Source organism: Thalassophryne amazonica, chromosome 6 (genome assembly GCF_902500255.1).
Source record: "Thalassophryne amazonica chromosome 6, fThaAma1.1, whole genome shotgun sequence".
Classification (NCBI taxonomy): Eukaryota; Metazoa; Chordata; class Actinopteri; order Batrachoidiformes; family Batrachoididae; genus Thalassophryne; species Thalassophryne amazonica.
Genome location: NC_047108.1, coordinates 122,783,824 through 122,802,308, shown reverse-complemented (window position 1 = coordinate 122,802,308; position 18,485 = coordinate 122,783,824). Strand labels below are relative to the sequence as shown.

At 44.3% G+C, this 18,485-nt stretch overlaps 1 protein-coding gene across 1 annotated transcript in view; it reads left to right on the top strand.

Moving 5' to 3' along the window:
* The window catches only part of LOC117511543 (potassium voltage-gated channel subfamily KQT member 2-like), a 163,607-nt gene that overhangs the window by 98,791 nt on the left and 46,331 nt on the right, over window positions 1–18,485 (top strand). Inside the window, exon 11 of the mRNA XM_034171548.1 lies at window positions 18,058–18,087. Within this exon, the coding sequence (XP_034027439.1) occupies window positions 18,058–18,087 (30 nt within the window). The remainder of the gene's footprint in view (window positions 1–18,057; window positions 18,088–18,485) is intronic.

Below are 18,485 nucleotides of genomic sequence, written 5' to 3'. Positions count from 1 at the left end.
CTTTTGTTTTTCCTTCCAGTGGCTTGCATTTGGGACTGAGTGGCTGTGTAGCTGAGTTTATCAGGACCTCACCCTGATCACCTGCGGCGTCAGGACTCAAGCTGTGGTGCATCTACATGGATTGGAACATGGTGGCATTTCAGAATGGAGTAACCAGTGTGTATTTGCCAGAGACTCGACCTTGTGACCAGACGGTGAGAGTACTCTGGGAGCCATCTCATCATCAGTGGATGCAGAGAACGTCCAGTTTGATGCATGGTCTGTGAAAGAGGAGAGGGTGAGGTCTCACGCTCGTCAGCACACTTCCTGAGGTACGTTAGATTTTGTGACTAACATTTATACAGTCAGTAAATGTGGTGTCCCTCACACCTTATTATATTGAGCTGTATGTTGGTCGTTTAAATCAGCTTCCGCTGCAGTGAGTTTGTGAACTGGATGTTCCATGCCTGCAGGGTGGGAAGTTGATTAGTAATTAAGCCAGGAAGTGTTTGCTGTTTGTGCACCTTTGAGCGTTCTCTCTGTGTGTTGAGTGTGGACTCACATAATGATTCCTTCTTTCACAGACTCGGTTTGTCGCGGCCACCTGGGGGGTGTCGGCGGGGTCCTTGGGTCCGAACCAGTTCTGGCTCCGGACCGTTAGCGCTGCTGGGAGCGCACCGCAATCCACCACACCAGACCGCGCACTTTTATATTTTTTACAGCACTGTTATGTTCATTAAACTCTGTTATCCTTTGTACCGTGCTCTGCTTATTTTATACTGGGTCCTTCAAACGCTGGTCAGTTCTCCGGGCTGCGTCCGACACATAACAGTAGTCTCTGGCCAAACATCACGGACCCAGCGGTAGTAGAGACGGTAACACGCCGGGAAGGCGGCAGCAGACATTCAGAAGTTATCCGGATCAGTTGCGGGTGCTCTCCGCCCGGATGGTGCGCGTTGGAGAACCCATTACCGAATACTGATTTGAGCGCTCATGCAGCCGTGTTCCTGTGTGTGCTTTATCCGAGGGTCGTGGTGGAGTGTGACTGGCGACGGCTTCGCGTCACGCTCCGACCGGATAAGAGGTTTAAACGGGAGCTGCAAGAGTGTGTCTGTAATGGGTGCACGCGCACGGCGGAGCTCTGTGGCACGGGTCGCTGTGCTTCCCGTGTGACAGTTGTAGCCCCGTTTCCCCGGATGAAGATAACTACTGCGTCTGTTGTGTCAGCTCCGGTGTTATTTAGTTGAATCACATTTTTGGTTGTGTGCTGCTCACAGGAAAAGCAGCATGAATTATTTTCTGTCGCCAAGCGGGTTTTTTCATTTTTAGCACTTTGGCTCACTCTTTTGGTGACTGAGTCACATTACTGTCAAGCTCTTAAGTTGGAACAGGTGTGTTCCATTTGTTTGAGCTTGACGGTATAAATCACTTATTAGTTTTGTGTGTGTTCATTTTGTGTGGGTGTTTTTTGAGTTGGTTTTTGTGTGGGGTTTTTATTTGTACACTATTTAGTGTCTGGGGTCGTGACCCTGCAGTTCTGTCAAAAAAAAAAAGGACCCAAGCAACCTTATGTTAGTCTGTTAGTCTTTCTTTTTATTTCTTTCAGTTTCACCTCCCAGGGTTTGATGGGACGGTCCCCTGGGGGGTCATGGGGGGGTAATTGGGTTGTTTTTTCTTTTTTTTTTTTTTGTTTTTTGTTATGCCCTCTCTTCTCCTCTGACTCCAGCCGGGTGAGTCGTAGAGTCGGCGTTGCTGGAGTGGTGCAGTTTGGTTATGCTGGGCATTTCCCAGGTAACCTCTGCACCCGGGAGGGGAGGGGGGGTTTGGGGTGTTTTCTTTTGTTCCCTCTCTTCTCCTCTGGCTCCAGCCGTGTGAGCCGTAGTGTCGGCGTTGCTGGAGTGGTGCAGTTTGGTTATGCTGGGCGTTTCCCGGGTAACCTCTGCACCTGGGGGGGGGGGGGGGAATGTTTTTGTTTGTTGTTTCCCTGTTCCACCTCCGGCTTCAGCACGCCTGTGAGCCGTCTGCCATCGGCGTGGCTGAGGTTTGGGGCAGTGGGATATACCCGCAGCTGGTGGCTGGTTTAGAAGTCGGAGGAGTGGCGCCGTTTTGTGCCGTCTGCCATAACCGCTGTTCCACTCCTCCCGGTTGGCTTCTGGGGTATAGTACGGTTGGTGACACTGGACGTGCTTCCAGTTTCCACTGCGCCAAGGGGGTGGGGTTGGGGTTGTTTTGTTTGTATGTTTTTTTTCTCCTTTTGTTTTTTCCCCCCAGTTTCCGCCCTCAGGGTTTGACTGTGGTGTCCTCTGGGGGGGAAAGGGCTGTGGGTCCATCTAGCCATAGACGGCCGGGGCTGGGTCCGTTGGTCATGAGGGGAGGCGTCTCCTGGGGTTGATGGAATGGTCCTCTGGGAGGCGCTGGGAGTCCCCGTGGGTGACGCTGGATCCCAGAGGGACCTCGGCTGTGGTTATTACTCCTGGAGCTGGTGGGATGTCCTCTGGGGGGTGTTGGTCCCTACATGTCGTTGGGGGGGGGTGTTAGCAGTTTTATTTGCAAGCTTAAGTTTGGGTTGTTTTTCTTTTCTCCCCTTCCCGGGGTTTGATGGAACGGTCCTCTGGGGGGGGGGGGGGGGGTGTTAGTGTTATTATTTGTTAGCTTAAGTTTGGGTTGTTTTTCTTTTCTCCCCTTCCCGGGGTTTGATGGAACGGACCTCTGGGGAGGGGGGGGGGGGGGTGTTTTGGTTGTTTGTGTTTGTCTTTTTTGTTTTATGACTAATCAGACTGTGAACATGGTTGGACAAAGGCTGACCGCACAGGTTCAAGAACTCCTGGCCACACCTGTGCTAATTGACTGATAGAAACAAGGGCAAAGATGCAGCCAGAGGAGAAGACATCTACCATTCTGTAGATGAAGATTCTGTTGGAAGATGAATGCAGATACGGTTTCCAGCCATGGTCCCTGGAGGGGGGTGTTTCTCCTGGGCCAGGTTTGTGTGGTCGCCGGGAGGCTTCCCGTGAGGGTGGGGTACTGTTGTATGGCTGGGGGGCCTGGCTGCCTTTTTGTTTCTGTCTTTTGTTTTTCCTTCCAGGTGGCTTGCATTTGGGACTGAGTGGCTGTGTAGCTGAGTTTATCAGGACCTCACCCTGATCACCTGCGGCTCGTCAGGACTCACAGCTGTGGTGCATCTACATGGATTGGAACATGGTGGCATTTAAGACTGGAGTACACAGTGTGTATTTGCCAGAGACTCGACCTTGTGACCAGACGGGTGAGATCGTCGTCTCGGGAGCCATCTCATCATCAGTGGATGCAGAGAACGTCCAGGTTTGATGCATGGTCTGTGAAAGAGGAGAGGGTGAGGTCTCACGCTCGTCAGCACACTTCCTGAGGTACGTTAGATTTTGTGACTAACATTTATACAGTGAGTAAATGTGGTGTCCCTCACACCTTATTATATTGAGCTGTATGTTGGTCGTTTAAATCAGCTTCCGCTGCAGTGAGTTTGTGAACTGGATGTTCCATGCCTGCAGGGTGGGAAGCTGATTAGTAATTAAGCCAGGAAGTGTTTGCTGTTTGTGCACCTTTGAGCGTTCTCTCTGTGTGTTGAGTGTGGACTCACATAATGATTCCTTCTTTCACAGACTCGGTTTGTCGCGGCCACCTGGGGGGTGTCGGCGGGGTCCTTGGGTCCGAACCAGTTCCTGCTCCAGACCGTTAGCGCTGCTGGGAGCGCACCGCAATCCACCACGCCAGACCGCGCACTTTTATATTTTTCACAGCACTGTTATGTTCATTAAACTCTGTTATCCTTTGTACCGTGCTCTGCTTATTTTATACTGGGTCCTTCAAACGGTGGTTGGTTCCCCGGGCTGCGTCCGACACATAACATGAGGGAGAGAACCAGGAAAAAGACATGCTGTGGAGGGGAGCAGAGATCAATCACTAATGATTAAATGCAGAGTGGTGCATACAGAGCAAAAAGAGAAAGAAACATTCAGTGCATCATGGGAACCCCCCAGCAGTCTAAGTCTATAGCAGCATAACTAAGGGATGGTTCAGGGTCACCTGATCCAGCCCTAACTATAAGCTTTAGCAAAAAGGAAAGTTTTAAGCCTAATCTTAAAAGTAGAGAGGGTGTCTGTCTCCCTGATCCGAATTGGGAGCTGGTTCCACAGGAGAGGAGCCTGAAAGCTGAAGACTCTGCCTCCCATTCTACTCTTACAAACCCGAGGAACTACAAGTAAGCTTGAAGTCTGAGAGTGAAGCGCTCTATTGGGGTGATATGGTACTATGAGGTCCCTAAGATAAGATGGGACCTGATTATTCAAAACCTTATAAGTAAGAAGAAGAATTTTAAATTCTATTCTAGAATTAACAGGAAGCCAATGAAGAGAGGCCAATATGGGTGAGATATGCTCTCTCCTTCTAGTCCCTGTCAGTACTCTAGCTGCAGCATTTTGAATTAACTGAAGGCTTTTCAGCGAACTTTTAGGACAACCTGATAATAATGAATTACAATAGTCCAGCCTAGAGGAAATAAATGCATGAATTAGTTTTTCAGCATCACTCTGAGACAAGACCTTTATAATTTTAGAGATATTGCGTAAATGCAAAAAAGCAGTCCTACATATTTGTTTAATATGTGCATTGAATGACATATCCTGATCAAAAATGACTCCAAGATTTCTCACAGTATTACTAGAGGTCAGGGTAATGCCATCCAGAGTAAGGATCTGGTTAGACACCATGTTTCTAAGATTTGTGGGGCCAAGTACAATAACTTCAGTTTCATCTGAGTTTAAAAGCAGGAAATTAGAGGTTATCCATGTCTTTATGTCTGTAAGACAATCCTGCAGTTTAGCTAATTGGTGTGTGTCCTCTGGCTTCATGGATATATAAAGCTGGTTATCATATGCGTAACAATGAAAATTTAAGCAATGCTGTCTAATAATACTGCCTAAGGGAAGCATGTATAAAGTGAATAAAATTGGTCCTAGCACAGAACCTTGTGGAACTCCATAATTAACCTTAGTCTGTGAAGAAGATTCCCCATTTACATGAACAAATTGTAATCTATTAGATAAATATGATTCAAACCACCGCAGCGCAGTGCCTTTAATACCTATGGCATGCTCTAATCTCTGTAATAAAATTTTATGGTCAACAGTATCAAAAGCAGAACTGAGGTCTAACAGAACAAGCACAGAGATGAGTCCACTGTCTGAGGCCATAAGAAGATCATTTGTAACCTTAACTAATGCTGTTTCTGTACTATGATGAATTCTAAACCCTGACTGAAACTCTTCAAATAGACCATTCTTCTGCAGATGATCAGTTAGCTGTTTTACAACTACCCTTTCAAGAATTTTTGAGAGAAAAGGAAGGTTGGAGATTGGCCTGTAATTAGCTAAGATAGCTGGGTCAAGTGATGGCTTTTTAAGTAATGGTTTAATTGCTGCCACCTTAAAAGCCTGTGGTACATAGCCAACTAATAAAGATAGATTGATCATATTTAAGATCGAAGCATTAATTAATGGTAGGGCTTCCTTGAGCAGCCTGGTAGGAATGGGGTCTAATAGACATATTGATGGTTTGGAGGAAGTAACTAATGAAAATAACTCAGACAGAACAATCGGAGAGAAAGAGTCTAACCAGATACCGGCATCACTGAAAGCAGCCAAAGAGAACGATATGTCTTTGGGATGGTTATGAGTAATTATTTCTCTAATAGTTAAAATTTTATTAGCAAAGAAAGTCATGAAGTCATTACTAGATAAAGTTAAAGGAATACTCGGCTCAATAGAGCTCTGACTCTTTGTCAGCCTGGCTACAGTGCTGAAAAGAAACCTGGGGTTGTTCTTATTTTCTTCAATTAGTGATGAGTAGTAAGATGTCCTAGCTTTACGGAGGGCTTTTTTATAGAGCAACAGACTCTTTTTCCAGGCTAAGTGAAGATCTTCTAAATTAGTGAGACGCCATTTCCTCTCCAACTTACGGGTTATCTGCTTTAAGCTGCGAGTTTGTGAGTTATACCACGAGGGCTGGCACTTCTGATTTAAGGCTCTCTTTTTTAGAGGAGCTACAGCATCCAAAGTTGTCCTCAATGAGGATATAAAACAATTGACGAGATAATCTATCTCACTCACAGAGTTTAGGTAGCTACTCTGCCCTGTGTTGGTATATGGCATTGGAGAACATAAAGAAGGAATCATATCCATAAAACCTAGTTACAGTGCTTTCTGAAAGACTTCTACTGTAATGAAACGTATTCCCCACTGCTGGGTAGTCCATCAGAGTAAATGTAAATGTTATTAAGAAATGATCAGACAGAAGGGGGTTTTCAGGGAATACTGTTAAGTCTTCAATTTCCATACAAATAAGTCAGAACAAGATCTAAGGTATGATTAAAGTGGTGGGTGGACTCATTTACATTTTGAGCAAAGCCAACTGAGTCTAATAATAGATTAAATGCAGTGTTGAGGCTGTCATTCTCAGCGTCTGTGTGGATGTTAAAATCGCCCACTATAATGATCTTATCTGAGCTAAGCACTAAGTCAGACAAAAGGTCTGAAAATTCACAGAGAAACTCACAGTAACGACCAGGTGGATGATAGATAATAACAAATAAAACTGGTTTTTGGGACTTCCAGTTTGGATGGACAAGACTAAGAGTCAAGCTTTCAAATGAATTAAAGCTCTGTCTGGGTTTTTGATTAATTAATAAGCTGGAGTGGAAGATTGCTGCTAATCCTCCACCTCGGCCCGTGCTATGAGCGTTCTGGCAGTTAGTGTGACTCGGGGGTGTTGACTCATTTAAACTAACATATTCATCCTGCTGTAACCAGGTTTCTGTAAGGCAGAATAAATCAATATGTTGATCAATTATTATATAATTTACTAACAGGGACTTAGAAGAGAGAGATCTAATGTTTAATAGACCACATTTAACTGTTTTAGTCTGTGGTGCAGTTGAAGGTGCTATATTATTTTTTCTTTTTGAATTTTTATGCTTAAATAGATTTTTGCTGGTTATTGGTAGTCTGGGAGCAGGCACCGTCTCTACGGGGATGGGGTAATGAGTGGATGGCAGGGGGAGAGAAGCTGCAGAGAGGTGTGTAAGACTACAACTCTGTTTCCTGGTCCCAACCCTGGATAGTCACGGTTTGGAGGATTTAAGAAAATTGGCCAGATTTCTAGAAATGAGAGCCGCTCCATCCAAAGTCGGATGGATGCCGTCTCTCCTAACAAGACCAGGTTTTCCCCAGAAGCTTTGCCAATTATCTATGAAGCCCACCTCATTTTTTGGACACCACTCAGACAGCCAGCAATTCAGGGAGAACATGCGGCTAAACATGTCACTCCCGGTCCGATTGGGGAGGGGCCCAGAGAAAACTACAGAGTACGACATTGTTTTTGCAAAGTTACACACCGATTCAATATTAATTTTAGTGACCTCCGATTGGCGTAACCGGGTGTCATTACTGCTGACGTGAATTACAATCTTACCAAATTTATGCTTAGCCTTAGCCAGCAGTTTCAAATTTCCTTCAATGTCGCCTGCTCTGGCCCCCGGAAGACAATTGACTATGGTTGCTGGTGTCGCTAACTTCACATTTCTCAAAACAGAGTCGCCAATAACCAGAGTTTGATCCTCGGCGGGTGTGTCGCCGAGCGGGGAAAAACGGTTAGAGATGTGAACGGGTTGGCGGTGTACACGGGGCTTCTGTTTAGGACTACGCTTCCTCCTCACAGTCACCCAGTCGGCCTGCTTTCCCGGCTGCTCGGGATCTGCTGGAGGGGAACTAACGGCGGCTAAGCTACCTTGGTCCGCACCGACTACAGGGGCCTGGCTAGCTGTAGGATTTTCCAAGGTGCGGAGCCGAGTCTCCAATTCACCCAGCCTGGCTTCCAAAGCTACGAATAAGCTACACTTAATACAAGTACTATTACTGCTAAAGGAGGCCGAGGAATAACTAAACATTTCACACCCAGAGCAGAAAAGTGCAGGAGAGACAGGAGAAGCCGCCATCAAGGATCAAGGATCAAGGAAATTTTATTGTCATATGCACAGAACAGAAGAACTTTCCTGCACAATGAAATGTGGCTACTGCATTTAACCCATCCTATTTGCCAGTAGGAGCAGAGGTCGCCATTAGGCACCCAGGGACCAGCTCCAGATGTACATCCCTGCCTTGGTCAACAGCAGGGCTGAGCAAACCAACACCGACCCATAACAAACAACACATAACACACAACACATAGGCCGGCCCGGTACATAAAACATATATATGAAGCAAAACACGAGGGAAAAGGAGAAGAAAAAAAAACCCTCATAGCTGCTGCATTACACAGCGGCAATGAGGAAAAAAAAAAAATCCCATCAGCACAAAAAACAATAATCACAGAGACAAAACAAGGACACAGGACGACAACCGAGATTTGAAAGGACCAGTTTATCAGAACACTCCGGAAGGCAGCCAGTTTCGGCGCCGTCAACGGCCTTGTTCGACAGTCTGGGGGGGAAGGGAACAGCCCTGCGCAGGCTGAGAAAGTCCTGGACAGTCCACAGTCACGTCAGAGCTGGAGAAGCTGAGGGGAGGGGGGAAGACCAGGGAGCGAGGCATAAGAGTGTTGTTCTTCTGAGGAGGTATCTTATCACAGCGACCTTGAAGTACAGCTGTATTTGGGGAAGCCAAATGAATAGCCAGATTAACAGACGCCTGAAAGATTCCACAGTTCTGAGAACAGAGTGGCTCCCAATGCATCTGAAATGTAGAAATGTAGAATGTGGTCTTCACAGATGGTCATAGCGGGTTTCCAGGGCTGCAATCTTCCTAGAAATGTCATCCAATGCGCGGTTAATCCCCACCGACTGTGCAGCCACTGCCTTCCCAATCGAATCAATCATATAGGGCAGCTTGGAACGATCAATCAAAGCTGCTTCCACTTTCTTGATTTCCGGTAAACCAGCAAGTGCCCCACTCCACACATCAGAAAGCCGGTCACCACCAAGCCGAATATGTACACATCTTCAACGTCTTCCACAGAAAGCATGTAAAGGCACATGACCTGCCATCTCCTCCACGAGTCCATCACGTAACCCATCACATGCGTCCCAGCAGGACAGGTCGGGTCCTCCGCTCCCGAAGATCTTGTAGAAAAAATAGTGTCAATTGCGTTCAGAGACCACTTTAACAGATCCATTTTGTCGTTTCCAGAAGAGCAAAGCTGCAGCCTCACAGACAACACGCCACAAAAGCAGGAAAAGATAAGGAGGGAGGGAGAAGAGAAAAGTGCGTCCGTCTCGGTCGAGTGCAAGAGTGGCCATGCTAAACCGGCTAAGAGCTAGTAGCTGCACTAAGCTAGCGGATTCCTAAAAACACACAAAGTGAATAATGTGTAAATAATTTAGAGGTGATTCAGCAGAGGGAGTGCTTTAGTTAAGACATGTGAAGATTACACTGTGAAACAAATCGTTATCTAGTTATCTAGATCAATCTAACTGTGCAGATTAAACAGCTAACAGATACAGAAAAACACCGCTGTGCTCCGGAACAGGAAGTGATACAATACTGCAGTGAGAGCCAACCACCAGTAGAGGCCAGAGGCCAAATGAGATCTGAATCGCAGCTCAAACCGTGGGTTTTTGAGAGGAGGAGATTGCTAGCGACACTGTTACTGCCAAGGAAAGCATTAGTTTATGTTTAAGTCTAGTTTAGAGTTCATTTATTATAGTTAGCTACATACACATAGGATCTAACATAGACAGACACACACCAAACACAACAGGCATCCATTCATATACAACATTTATTCACACAGTGCAACCCCTAGCAAAAATGATGGAATCACCGGCCTCGGAGGATGTTCATTCAGTTGTTTAATTTTGTAGAAAAAAAGCAGATCACAGACATGACACAAAACTAAAGTCATTTCAAATGGCAACTTCCTGGCTTTAAGAAACACTATAAGAAATCAGGAAAAAAAATTGTGGCAGTCAGTAACAGTTACCTTTTTAGACCAAGCAGAGGGAAAAAAAATATGGAATCACTCAATTCTGAGGAAAAAATTATGGAATCATGAAAAACAAAAGAACGCTCCAACACATCACTAGTATTTTGTTGCACCACCTCTGGCTTTTATAACAGCTTGCAGTCTCTGAGGCATGGACTTAATGAGTGACAAACAGTACTCTTCATCAATCTGGCTCCAACTTTCTCTGATTGCTGTTGTCAGATCAGCTTTGCAGGTTGGAGCCTTGTCATGGATCATTTTCTTCAACTTCCACCAAAGATTTTCAATTGGATTAAGATCTGGACTATTTGCAGGCCATGACATTGACCCTATGTGTCTTTTTGCAAGGAATGTTTTCACAGTTTTTGCTCTATGGCAAGATGCATTATCATCTTGAAAAATGATTTCATCATCCCCAAACATCCTTTCAATTGATGGGATAAGAAAAGTGTCCAAAATATCAACGTAAACTGGTGCATTTATTGATGATGTAATGACAGCCATCTCCCCAGTGCCTTTACCTGACATGCATCCCCATATCATCAATGAATGTGGAAATTTACATCTTTCTCTTCAGGCAGTCATCTTTATAAATCTCATTGGAACGGCACCAAACAAAAGTTCCAGCATCATCACCTTGTCCAATGCAGATTCGAGATTCATCACTGACTATTGCTTTCATCCAGTCATCCACAGTCCACGATTGCTTTTCCTTAGCCCATTGTAACCTTGTTTTCTGTTTAGGTGTTAATGATGGCTTTCGTTTAGCTTTTCTGTATGTAAATCCCATTTCCTTAAGGCGGTTTCTTACAGTTCGGTCACAGACGTTGACTCCAGTTTCCTCCCATTCGTTCCTCATTTGTTTTGTTGTGCATTTTCGATTTTTGAGACATATTGCTTTAAGTTTTCTGTCTTGACGCTTTGATGTCTTCCTTGGTCTACCAGTATGTTTGCCTTTAACAACCTTCCCATGTTGTTTGTATTTGGTCCAGAGTTTAGACACAGCTGACTGTGAACAACCAACATCAGAAATGGTTTGAGAGAGGGGTCAAGGAGGCATTCTTTGTGAAATGTTTGAAACCTAGCCTTAACCCGAGAGGGGGTCTGAGACACGCTTTATCCCCTGTTTACAATGGGGTACTCAGGTCAAAGCAGTTTCAGTCTTTTGTTCATGGTAATGTGTCATTCACGTCATCAGCAGCATCGTCAAGGGAGCCATCAGGAGAGGGACAGCTGCCCTGTCATTAGGAGGGTGTTAACTAGAGCACAATAGGTGCTAATTAAAGCTATTGTTTTAGTCACCAGCCTATAGCAGTCTGCCTCTCGGTAGGAGGGGTCTGGTTAGGTTTAAAACTCCAGCTTTTGTGACTTCTTGATTATTCTTCTCTACAAGAGTCAAGACAGAAGTCAGACCACCAGAGCAAGAATTTTAGCTGAGGAAGCTTCTGCGATTTGAAGCGGAACGTCCTCGCGTCAAGCAACCCAGTCCAGTCGAAGATTCAAGCTTCTCTTCTATGGAAACCACCTGGACATCTGAGAGCCTACACAGAAACTGATTTCTTATAGTGTTTCTTAAAGCCGTGTGAGAATTTTTTGGACCGAGTTTCAGGTTAATCGCGCGTTCACGAGAGTTTTAGGCACTAGAGTTTAATGCTGCTGTCCGTGGAGCCTGAACAGAGTGTCTGAAATGCATTTGTCCTGTCGTGAACATACTGAGATTACCGATAATGCACTGCTGGGCACAGCATGTGCTCACAAAACCTTAAAAATTAGCACATTACTTTAAAACTAAAATATACATCTGATGTTATCACTTCATAAAACTTCAGGCATGACAGTAATTTTAAATAACTTGTCCAAAATTAGTTTGGTTCAAATTTGAACCCATCCATCCATCCATTTTCTTCCGCTTTATCCGGAGTCGGGTCGCGGGGGCAGCAGCTCAAGCAAAGCCGCCTAGACCTCCCAATCCGCACACACCTCCCCCAGCTCCTCCGGGGCAACCCCAAGGCATTCCCAAGCCAGCCGAGAGATGTAATCCTTCCAGCGTGTCCTGGGTCTTCCCCGGGGCCTCCTCCCAATGGTACGTCCATTGGGAGGAGGCCTAAATTTGAACCATAAGTTAAAACTGTATGCCTCTGGATGACTTGGGTGATATTGCTAGCATATCAGTATGGTGTTAAAGAAAATATATATATATATTTTGGTGACCAGGTCTTCTTTGAAGAGGATGGAGTGGTTTCTCCTGAAACTAGCTTGCTGCTGTTTGCAGAGGGTAGAAATATACATCTCTTATGAAACTTTCAACAGATAAGTTTCAACTGATTTTAAAAATGTTTGCTGCTGTTCAGCTCTGTTTACTACGTTATCGGTCTAAAGGTTATCGGACGACAATTCACTGGAAGATAATTAGTCCAATAATGGTTTTTAAAGTTATCTAAAAAGAAAATTCAATAATGAAAACATTATCTTCGATAATTATCTGTTATCGGATTATTGGAAGTGTGCCCACCACTGATCATAGTGATGTGCACATCAGAGACACACTGATGAACAATTAACACATCCACGTGTTTGCAATTACTGTATATGGATGGATATAAAAGCATGCACAAAGTGATGTGTAAAATTGCACTAACAATGGCTGCATTAGCATTGTTAAAGCACCTTGCAAATGGCGCAATCCGATGTGACAATAATTGGCTCATAAACCAATTTCGATTACCAAGGCCAGTGTTACTGGAGTTGTGCACAGAACTGTGGCCGGCCCAGAGCGCAGTACGGCAAGGAGCCAGGCGGTTGTCTGTGCCCACACAGGTACTGGCTAGACCGGGCTTCCTGGCAACAAGGGCATTCCAGCATGTGCTGTCTGATTGGTCAGGAGTGACCCAGTCATGCTTGCGCCAAGCTATGGCAGCTGTGTGCAACACAATCATCTGAATCTCATCCAGGTACATTCCAACATTACAGCGCATTTTGCAGCAAGAGCCAGTTTCCTGAATAGAATGAGAGCTACTGACTGCACACATATTGCTATGAAGGTGCCATCACATGATGAGTTTGTTTTTGTTAATAGGAAACATTTTCATTCCATCAATGTTCAATTCGTGTTGTGTGCAAATGCACATCAGGCTGGATGCTGGCACGGTGCACGGTGGGTGGAGGTGGGGCTGCTTGGTGGTTAAATAATTTATCAGTGCAATTGTTCCTAATGAAAACCAGTGTGGACACATTTGGGCATGTGTGCATTCAAATATGTTTTTTTTCATTATTATTATTAATATGTTTTCTTTTTCTTGATAGTGGAACAAGAGAGCCTCTTAACAAGCCCCGACTGTGTTCAGTATTTGTCAATAAAAGTGTGTGTAATGTTAATGTCACACACTGTCATCTGCCGTGCACCTAATATCTTTTTATTTTATTGTGTGAATGCAGCTCAGTTCAGCATTTACACACACAAACATGCTTATTTAATTTCCGTTTTATATTACAGCAACCTGAGAGACAGAGATCTAACCACAGCTTTTGTCGTTTTTGCATACTGGAAGTTCTTTTGTTTTTGCACACAACAACACAGAGACGATGGTGGGTGTCATCAAACACACAACACTCTACACTTATGGTGCTGTCAGCACAACACAACCAGACTATTTGAATACAACCAACCAACCAACTTTTTTCTTATATAGCGCCAAATCACAACAAACAGTTGCCCCAAGGCGCTCCACATTGCAAGGCAAGGCCACACAATAACTATGAAAAACCCCAACGGTCAAAACGACCCCCTATGAGCAAGCACTTGGCCACAGTGGGAAGGAAAAACTCCCTTTTAACAGGAAGAAACCTCCAGCAGAACCAGGCTCAGGGAGGGGCAGTCTTCTGCTGAGACTGGTTGGGGCAGAGGGAAAAAAACAGGAAAAAGACATGCCGTGAAGGGGGGCAGAGATCAATCACTAATGATTAAATGCAGAGTGATGCATACGGAGCAAAAAGAGAAAGAAACAGTGCATCATGGGAACCCCCCCACAATCTACGTCTAAAGCAGCATAACCAAGGGATGGTCCAGGGTCACCCGATCCAGCCCTAACTATAAGCCTTAGCGAAAAGGAAAGTTTTAAGCCTAATCTTAAAAGTAGAGAGGGTATCTGTCTCCCTGATCTGAATTGGGAGCTGGTTCCACAGGAGAGGAGCCTGAAAGCTGAAGGCTCTGCCTCCCATTCTACTCTTACAAACCCTAGGAACTACAAGTAAGCCCGCAGTCTGAGAGCGAAGCGCTCTAATGGGGTAATATGGTACTACGAGGTCCCTAAGATAAGATGGGACCTGATTATTCAAAACCTTATAAGTAAGAAGAAGAATTTTAAATTCTATTCTAGAATTAACAGGAAGCCAATGAAGAGAGGCCAACACGGGTGAGATATGCTCTCTCCTGCTAGTCCCCGTCAGTACTCTAGCTGCAGCATTCTGAACCAACTGAAGGCTTTTTAGGGAACTTTTAGGACAACCTGATACTAATGAATTACAATAGTCCAGCCTAGAGGAAATAAATGCATGAATTAGTTTTCAGCATCACTCTGAGACAAGACCTTTCTGATTTTAGAGATATTGCGTAAATGCAAAAAGGCAGTCCTACATATTTGTTTAATATGCGCTTTGAATGACATATCCTGATCAAAAATGACTCCAAGATTTCTCACAGTATTACTAGAGATCAGGGAAATGCCACCCAGAGTAACGATCTGGTTAGACACCATGCTTCTAAGATTTGTGGGGCCAAGTACAATAACTTCAGTTTTATCTAAGTTTAAAAGCAGGAAATTAGAGGTCATCCATGTCTTTATGTCTGTAAGACAATCCTGCAGTTTAGGTAATTGGTGTGTATCCTCTGGCATCATGGATAGATAAAGCTGGGTATCATCTGCGTAACAATGAAAATTTAAGCAATACCGTCTAATAATACTGCCTAAGGGAAGCATGTATAAAGTGAATAAAATTGGTCCTAGCACAGAACCTTGTGGAACTCCATAATTAACTTTAGTCTGTGAAGAAGATTCCCCATTTACATGAACAAACTGTAATCTATTAGACAAATATGATTCAAACCACCGCAGCGCAGTGCCTTTAATACCTATGACATGCTCTAATCTCTGTAATAAAATTTTATGGTCAACAGTATCAAAAGCAGCACTGAGGTCCAACAGAACAAGCACAGAGATAAGTCCACTGTCCGAAGCCATAAGAAGATCATTTATAACCTTCACTAATGCTGTTTCTGTACTATGATGAATTCTAAAACCTGACTGAAACTCTTCAAATAGACCATTCCTCTGCAGGTGATCAGTTAGCTGTTTTACAACTACCCTCTCAAGAATCTTTGAGAGAAAAGGAAGGTTGGAGATTGGTCTATAATTAGCTAAGATAGCTGGGTCAAGTGATGGCTTTTTAAGCAATGGTTTAATTACTGCCACCTTAAAGGCCCGTGGTACATAACCAACTAACAAAGATAGATTGATCATATTTAAGATTGAAGCATTAAATAATGGTAGGACTTCCTTGAGCAGCCTGGCAGGAATGGGGTCTAATAAACATGTTGATGGTTTGGATGAAGTAACTAATGAAAATAACTCAGACAGAACAATCGGAGAGAAAGAGTCTAACCAAATACCGGCATCACTGAAAGCAGCCAAAGATAACGATACATCTTTGGGATGGTTATGAGTAATTTTTTCTCTAATAGTCAAAATTTTGTTAGCAAAGAAAGTCATGAAGTCATTACTAGTTAAAGTTAATGGAATACTCAGCTCAATAGAGCTCTGACTCTTTGTCAGCCTGGCTACAGTGCTGAAAAGAAACCTGGGGTTATTCTTATTTTCTTCAATTAGTGATGAGTAGAAAGATGTCCTAGCTTTACGGAGGGCTTTTTTATAGAGCAACAAACTCTTTTTCCAGGCTAAGTGAAGATCTTCTAAATTAGTGAGACGCCATTTCCTCTCCAACTTACGGGTTATCTGCTTTAAGCTACGAGTTTGTGAGTTATACCACAGAGTCAGACACTTCTGATTTAAAGCTCTCTTTTTCAGAGGAGCTACAGCATCCAAAGTTGTCTTCAAAGAGGATGTAAAACTATTGACGAGATACTCTAACTCCCTTACAGAGTTTAGGTAGCTACTCTGCTCTGTGTTGGTATATGACATTAGAGAACAATACAAGGAGGAGTTTTTTGCATGAGTGCTAATTCCACTTTCAGTGGGATGTAGAAACCGAGCGTGCGTGGATTCATGCCTACACACACTTTGATACATCGGAATATATTTGTGATTATGCCTGATTCAGGCTTTTGGTGTGCGCCAACTTTTAGTAGAAAGTCAACGCAAGTCTTTGTACATGAGGCCCCAGGAGAGTAAAACTAAAGGAGAATAAGCATAAGTGAAACTCTCTAGCCTGCTGACTTCTTTTTCACCTTTGGAATTAAAACTTAGTGTTACGAGTACATTTTGAGAATAACGAGCACATGAAGGTATACGAGGTCTGTCCATAAAGTATAGGTCCTTTTTATTTTTTTCAAAAACTATATGGATTTCATTCATATGTTTTTACGTCAGACATGCTTGAACCCTCGTGCGCATGCGTGAGTTTTTCCACGCCTGTCGGTGACGTCATTCGCCTGTGAGCACTCCTTGTGGGAGGAGTCGTCCAGCCCCTCGTCGGAATTCCTTTGTCTGAGAAGTTGCTGAGAGACTGGCGCTTTGTTTGATCAAAATTTTTTCTAAACCTGTGAGACACATCGAAGTGGACATGGTTCGAAAAATTAAGCTGGTTTTCAGTGAAAATTTTAACGGCTGATGAGAGATTTTGAGGTGACACTGTCGCTTTAAGGACTTCCCACAGTGCGAGACGTCGCACAGCACTCTCAGGCGGCGTCATCAGCCTGTTACAAGCTGAAAACCTCCACATTTCAGGCTCTATTGATCCAGGACGTCGTGAGAGAACAGAGAAGTTTCAGAAGAAGTCGGTTTCAGCATTTTATCCGGATATTCCACTGTTAAAGGAGATTTTTTTAATGAAAGACGTGCGGACGGGTCCGCGCGTCGGCTCGCAGCCGCCGCGACGCTCCGCCACAGGAAAAACACCTCCATCGGAAGCCTTAAGGACAAGTTGGAACATGTCCAGCTGTTAAACAATTTCTCATATACTCACTCCACTGAAAGCCATCAAAAGCCGCCTGGATTTTACAAATGGTTATCAACACGGAGGTGTTTTTCCTGTGCCACCGCTCCGCGCCGGCTTCGTCCTGACGCGCGGACCCGTCCGCACGTCTTTCATTAAAAAAATCTCCTTTAACAGTGGAATATCCGGACAAAATGCTGAAACCGACTTCTTCTGAAACTTCTCTGTTCTCTCACGACGTCCTGGATCAATAGAGCCTGAAATGTGGAGGTTTTCAGCTTGAAACAGGCTGATGACGCCGCCTGAGAGCGCAGCGCGACGTCTCGCACCGTGAAAAGTCCTTAAAGCGACAGAATCACCTCAAAATCTCTCATCAGCTGTTAAAATTTTCACTGAAAACCAGCTTAATTTTTCGAACCATGTCCACTTCGATGTGTCTCACAGGTTTAGAAAAAATTTTGATCAAACAAAGCGCCAGTCTCTCAGCAACTTCTCAGACAAAGGAATTCCGACGAGGGGCTGGACGACTCCTCCCACAAGGAGTGCTCACAGGCGAATGACGTCACCGACAGCCGTGGAAAAACTCACGCATGCGCACGAGGGTTCATGCATGTCTGACGTAAAAACATATGAATGAAATCCATATAGTTTTTGAAAAAAATAAAAAGGACCTATACTTTATGGACAGCCCTCGTATAAGGTTTTACACAATCTAACAGATAAGACTGGGCTTAACTGTTTATTTTACGCTACTTAATTATGCTGTATATTAGCAAAATAAAAAACCCTTCATGTTTAATCTCACATGCAGCCAAATGTAGTAAGTTTGGTATTATTACTGTCAATTAATCGCAACGCTGGCATTAAAAAAGTAATAACTTTCCTCTTTTTTTGGCACAGGAAGGAGTGTCAGACAGAAACCTCTCCCAGGTGTGTATTCTGATTGGTTGACTCCTGCTTCACCTCCCCCTGGCTTTTCTTAGCTGCTGCTGTCTGAGGCGCTCTCCTTGGGGAGACGTGTGGGTGTATTTGGTGGTTAAGCAGTAAGGGTGTGATGACTTTCCCCTCTTCATGCGTGTCAGGCATGGCTGTGTGAAGCGCCTCCTTCAGGAACGGTCATGCTGCATTTGCTCACATGATGCGCAAAGATCAGCAGGTTTAGTCTCGACTCTCTGCCTTATGATGGATTTCAATGAGAAGCTGTTCTTTGTTTCTTTAGCATCGCCTCAGGGAAAGTGATTGTGAACACTTTGGAAGCCTTGCTTTGGTTATCTTTATGGCAAAATGAATAATTATTTCACTGTACACCAATTTTGGTGTCAACACAG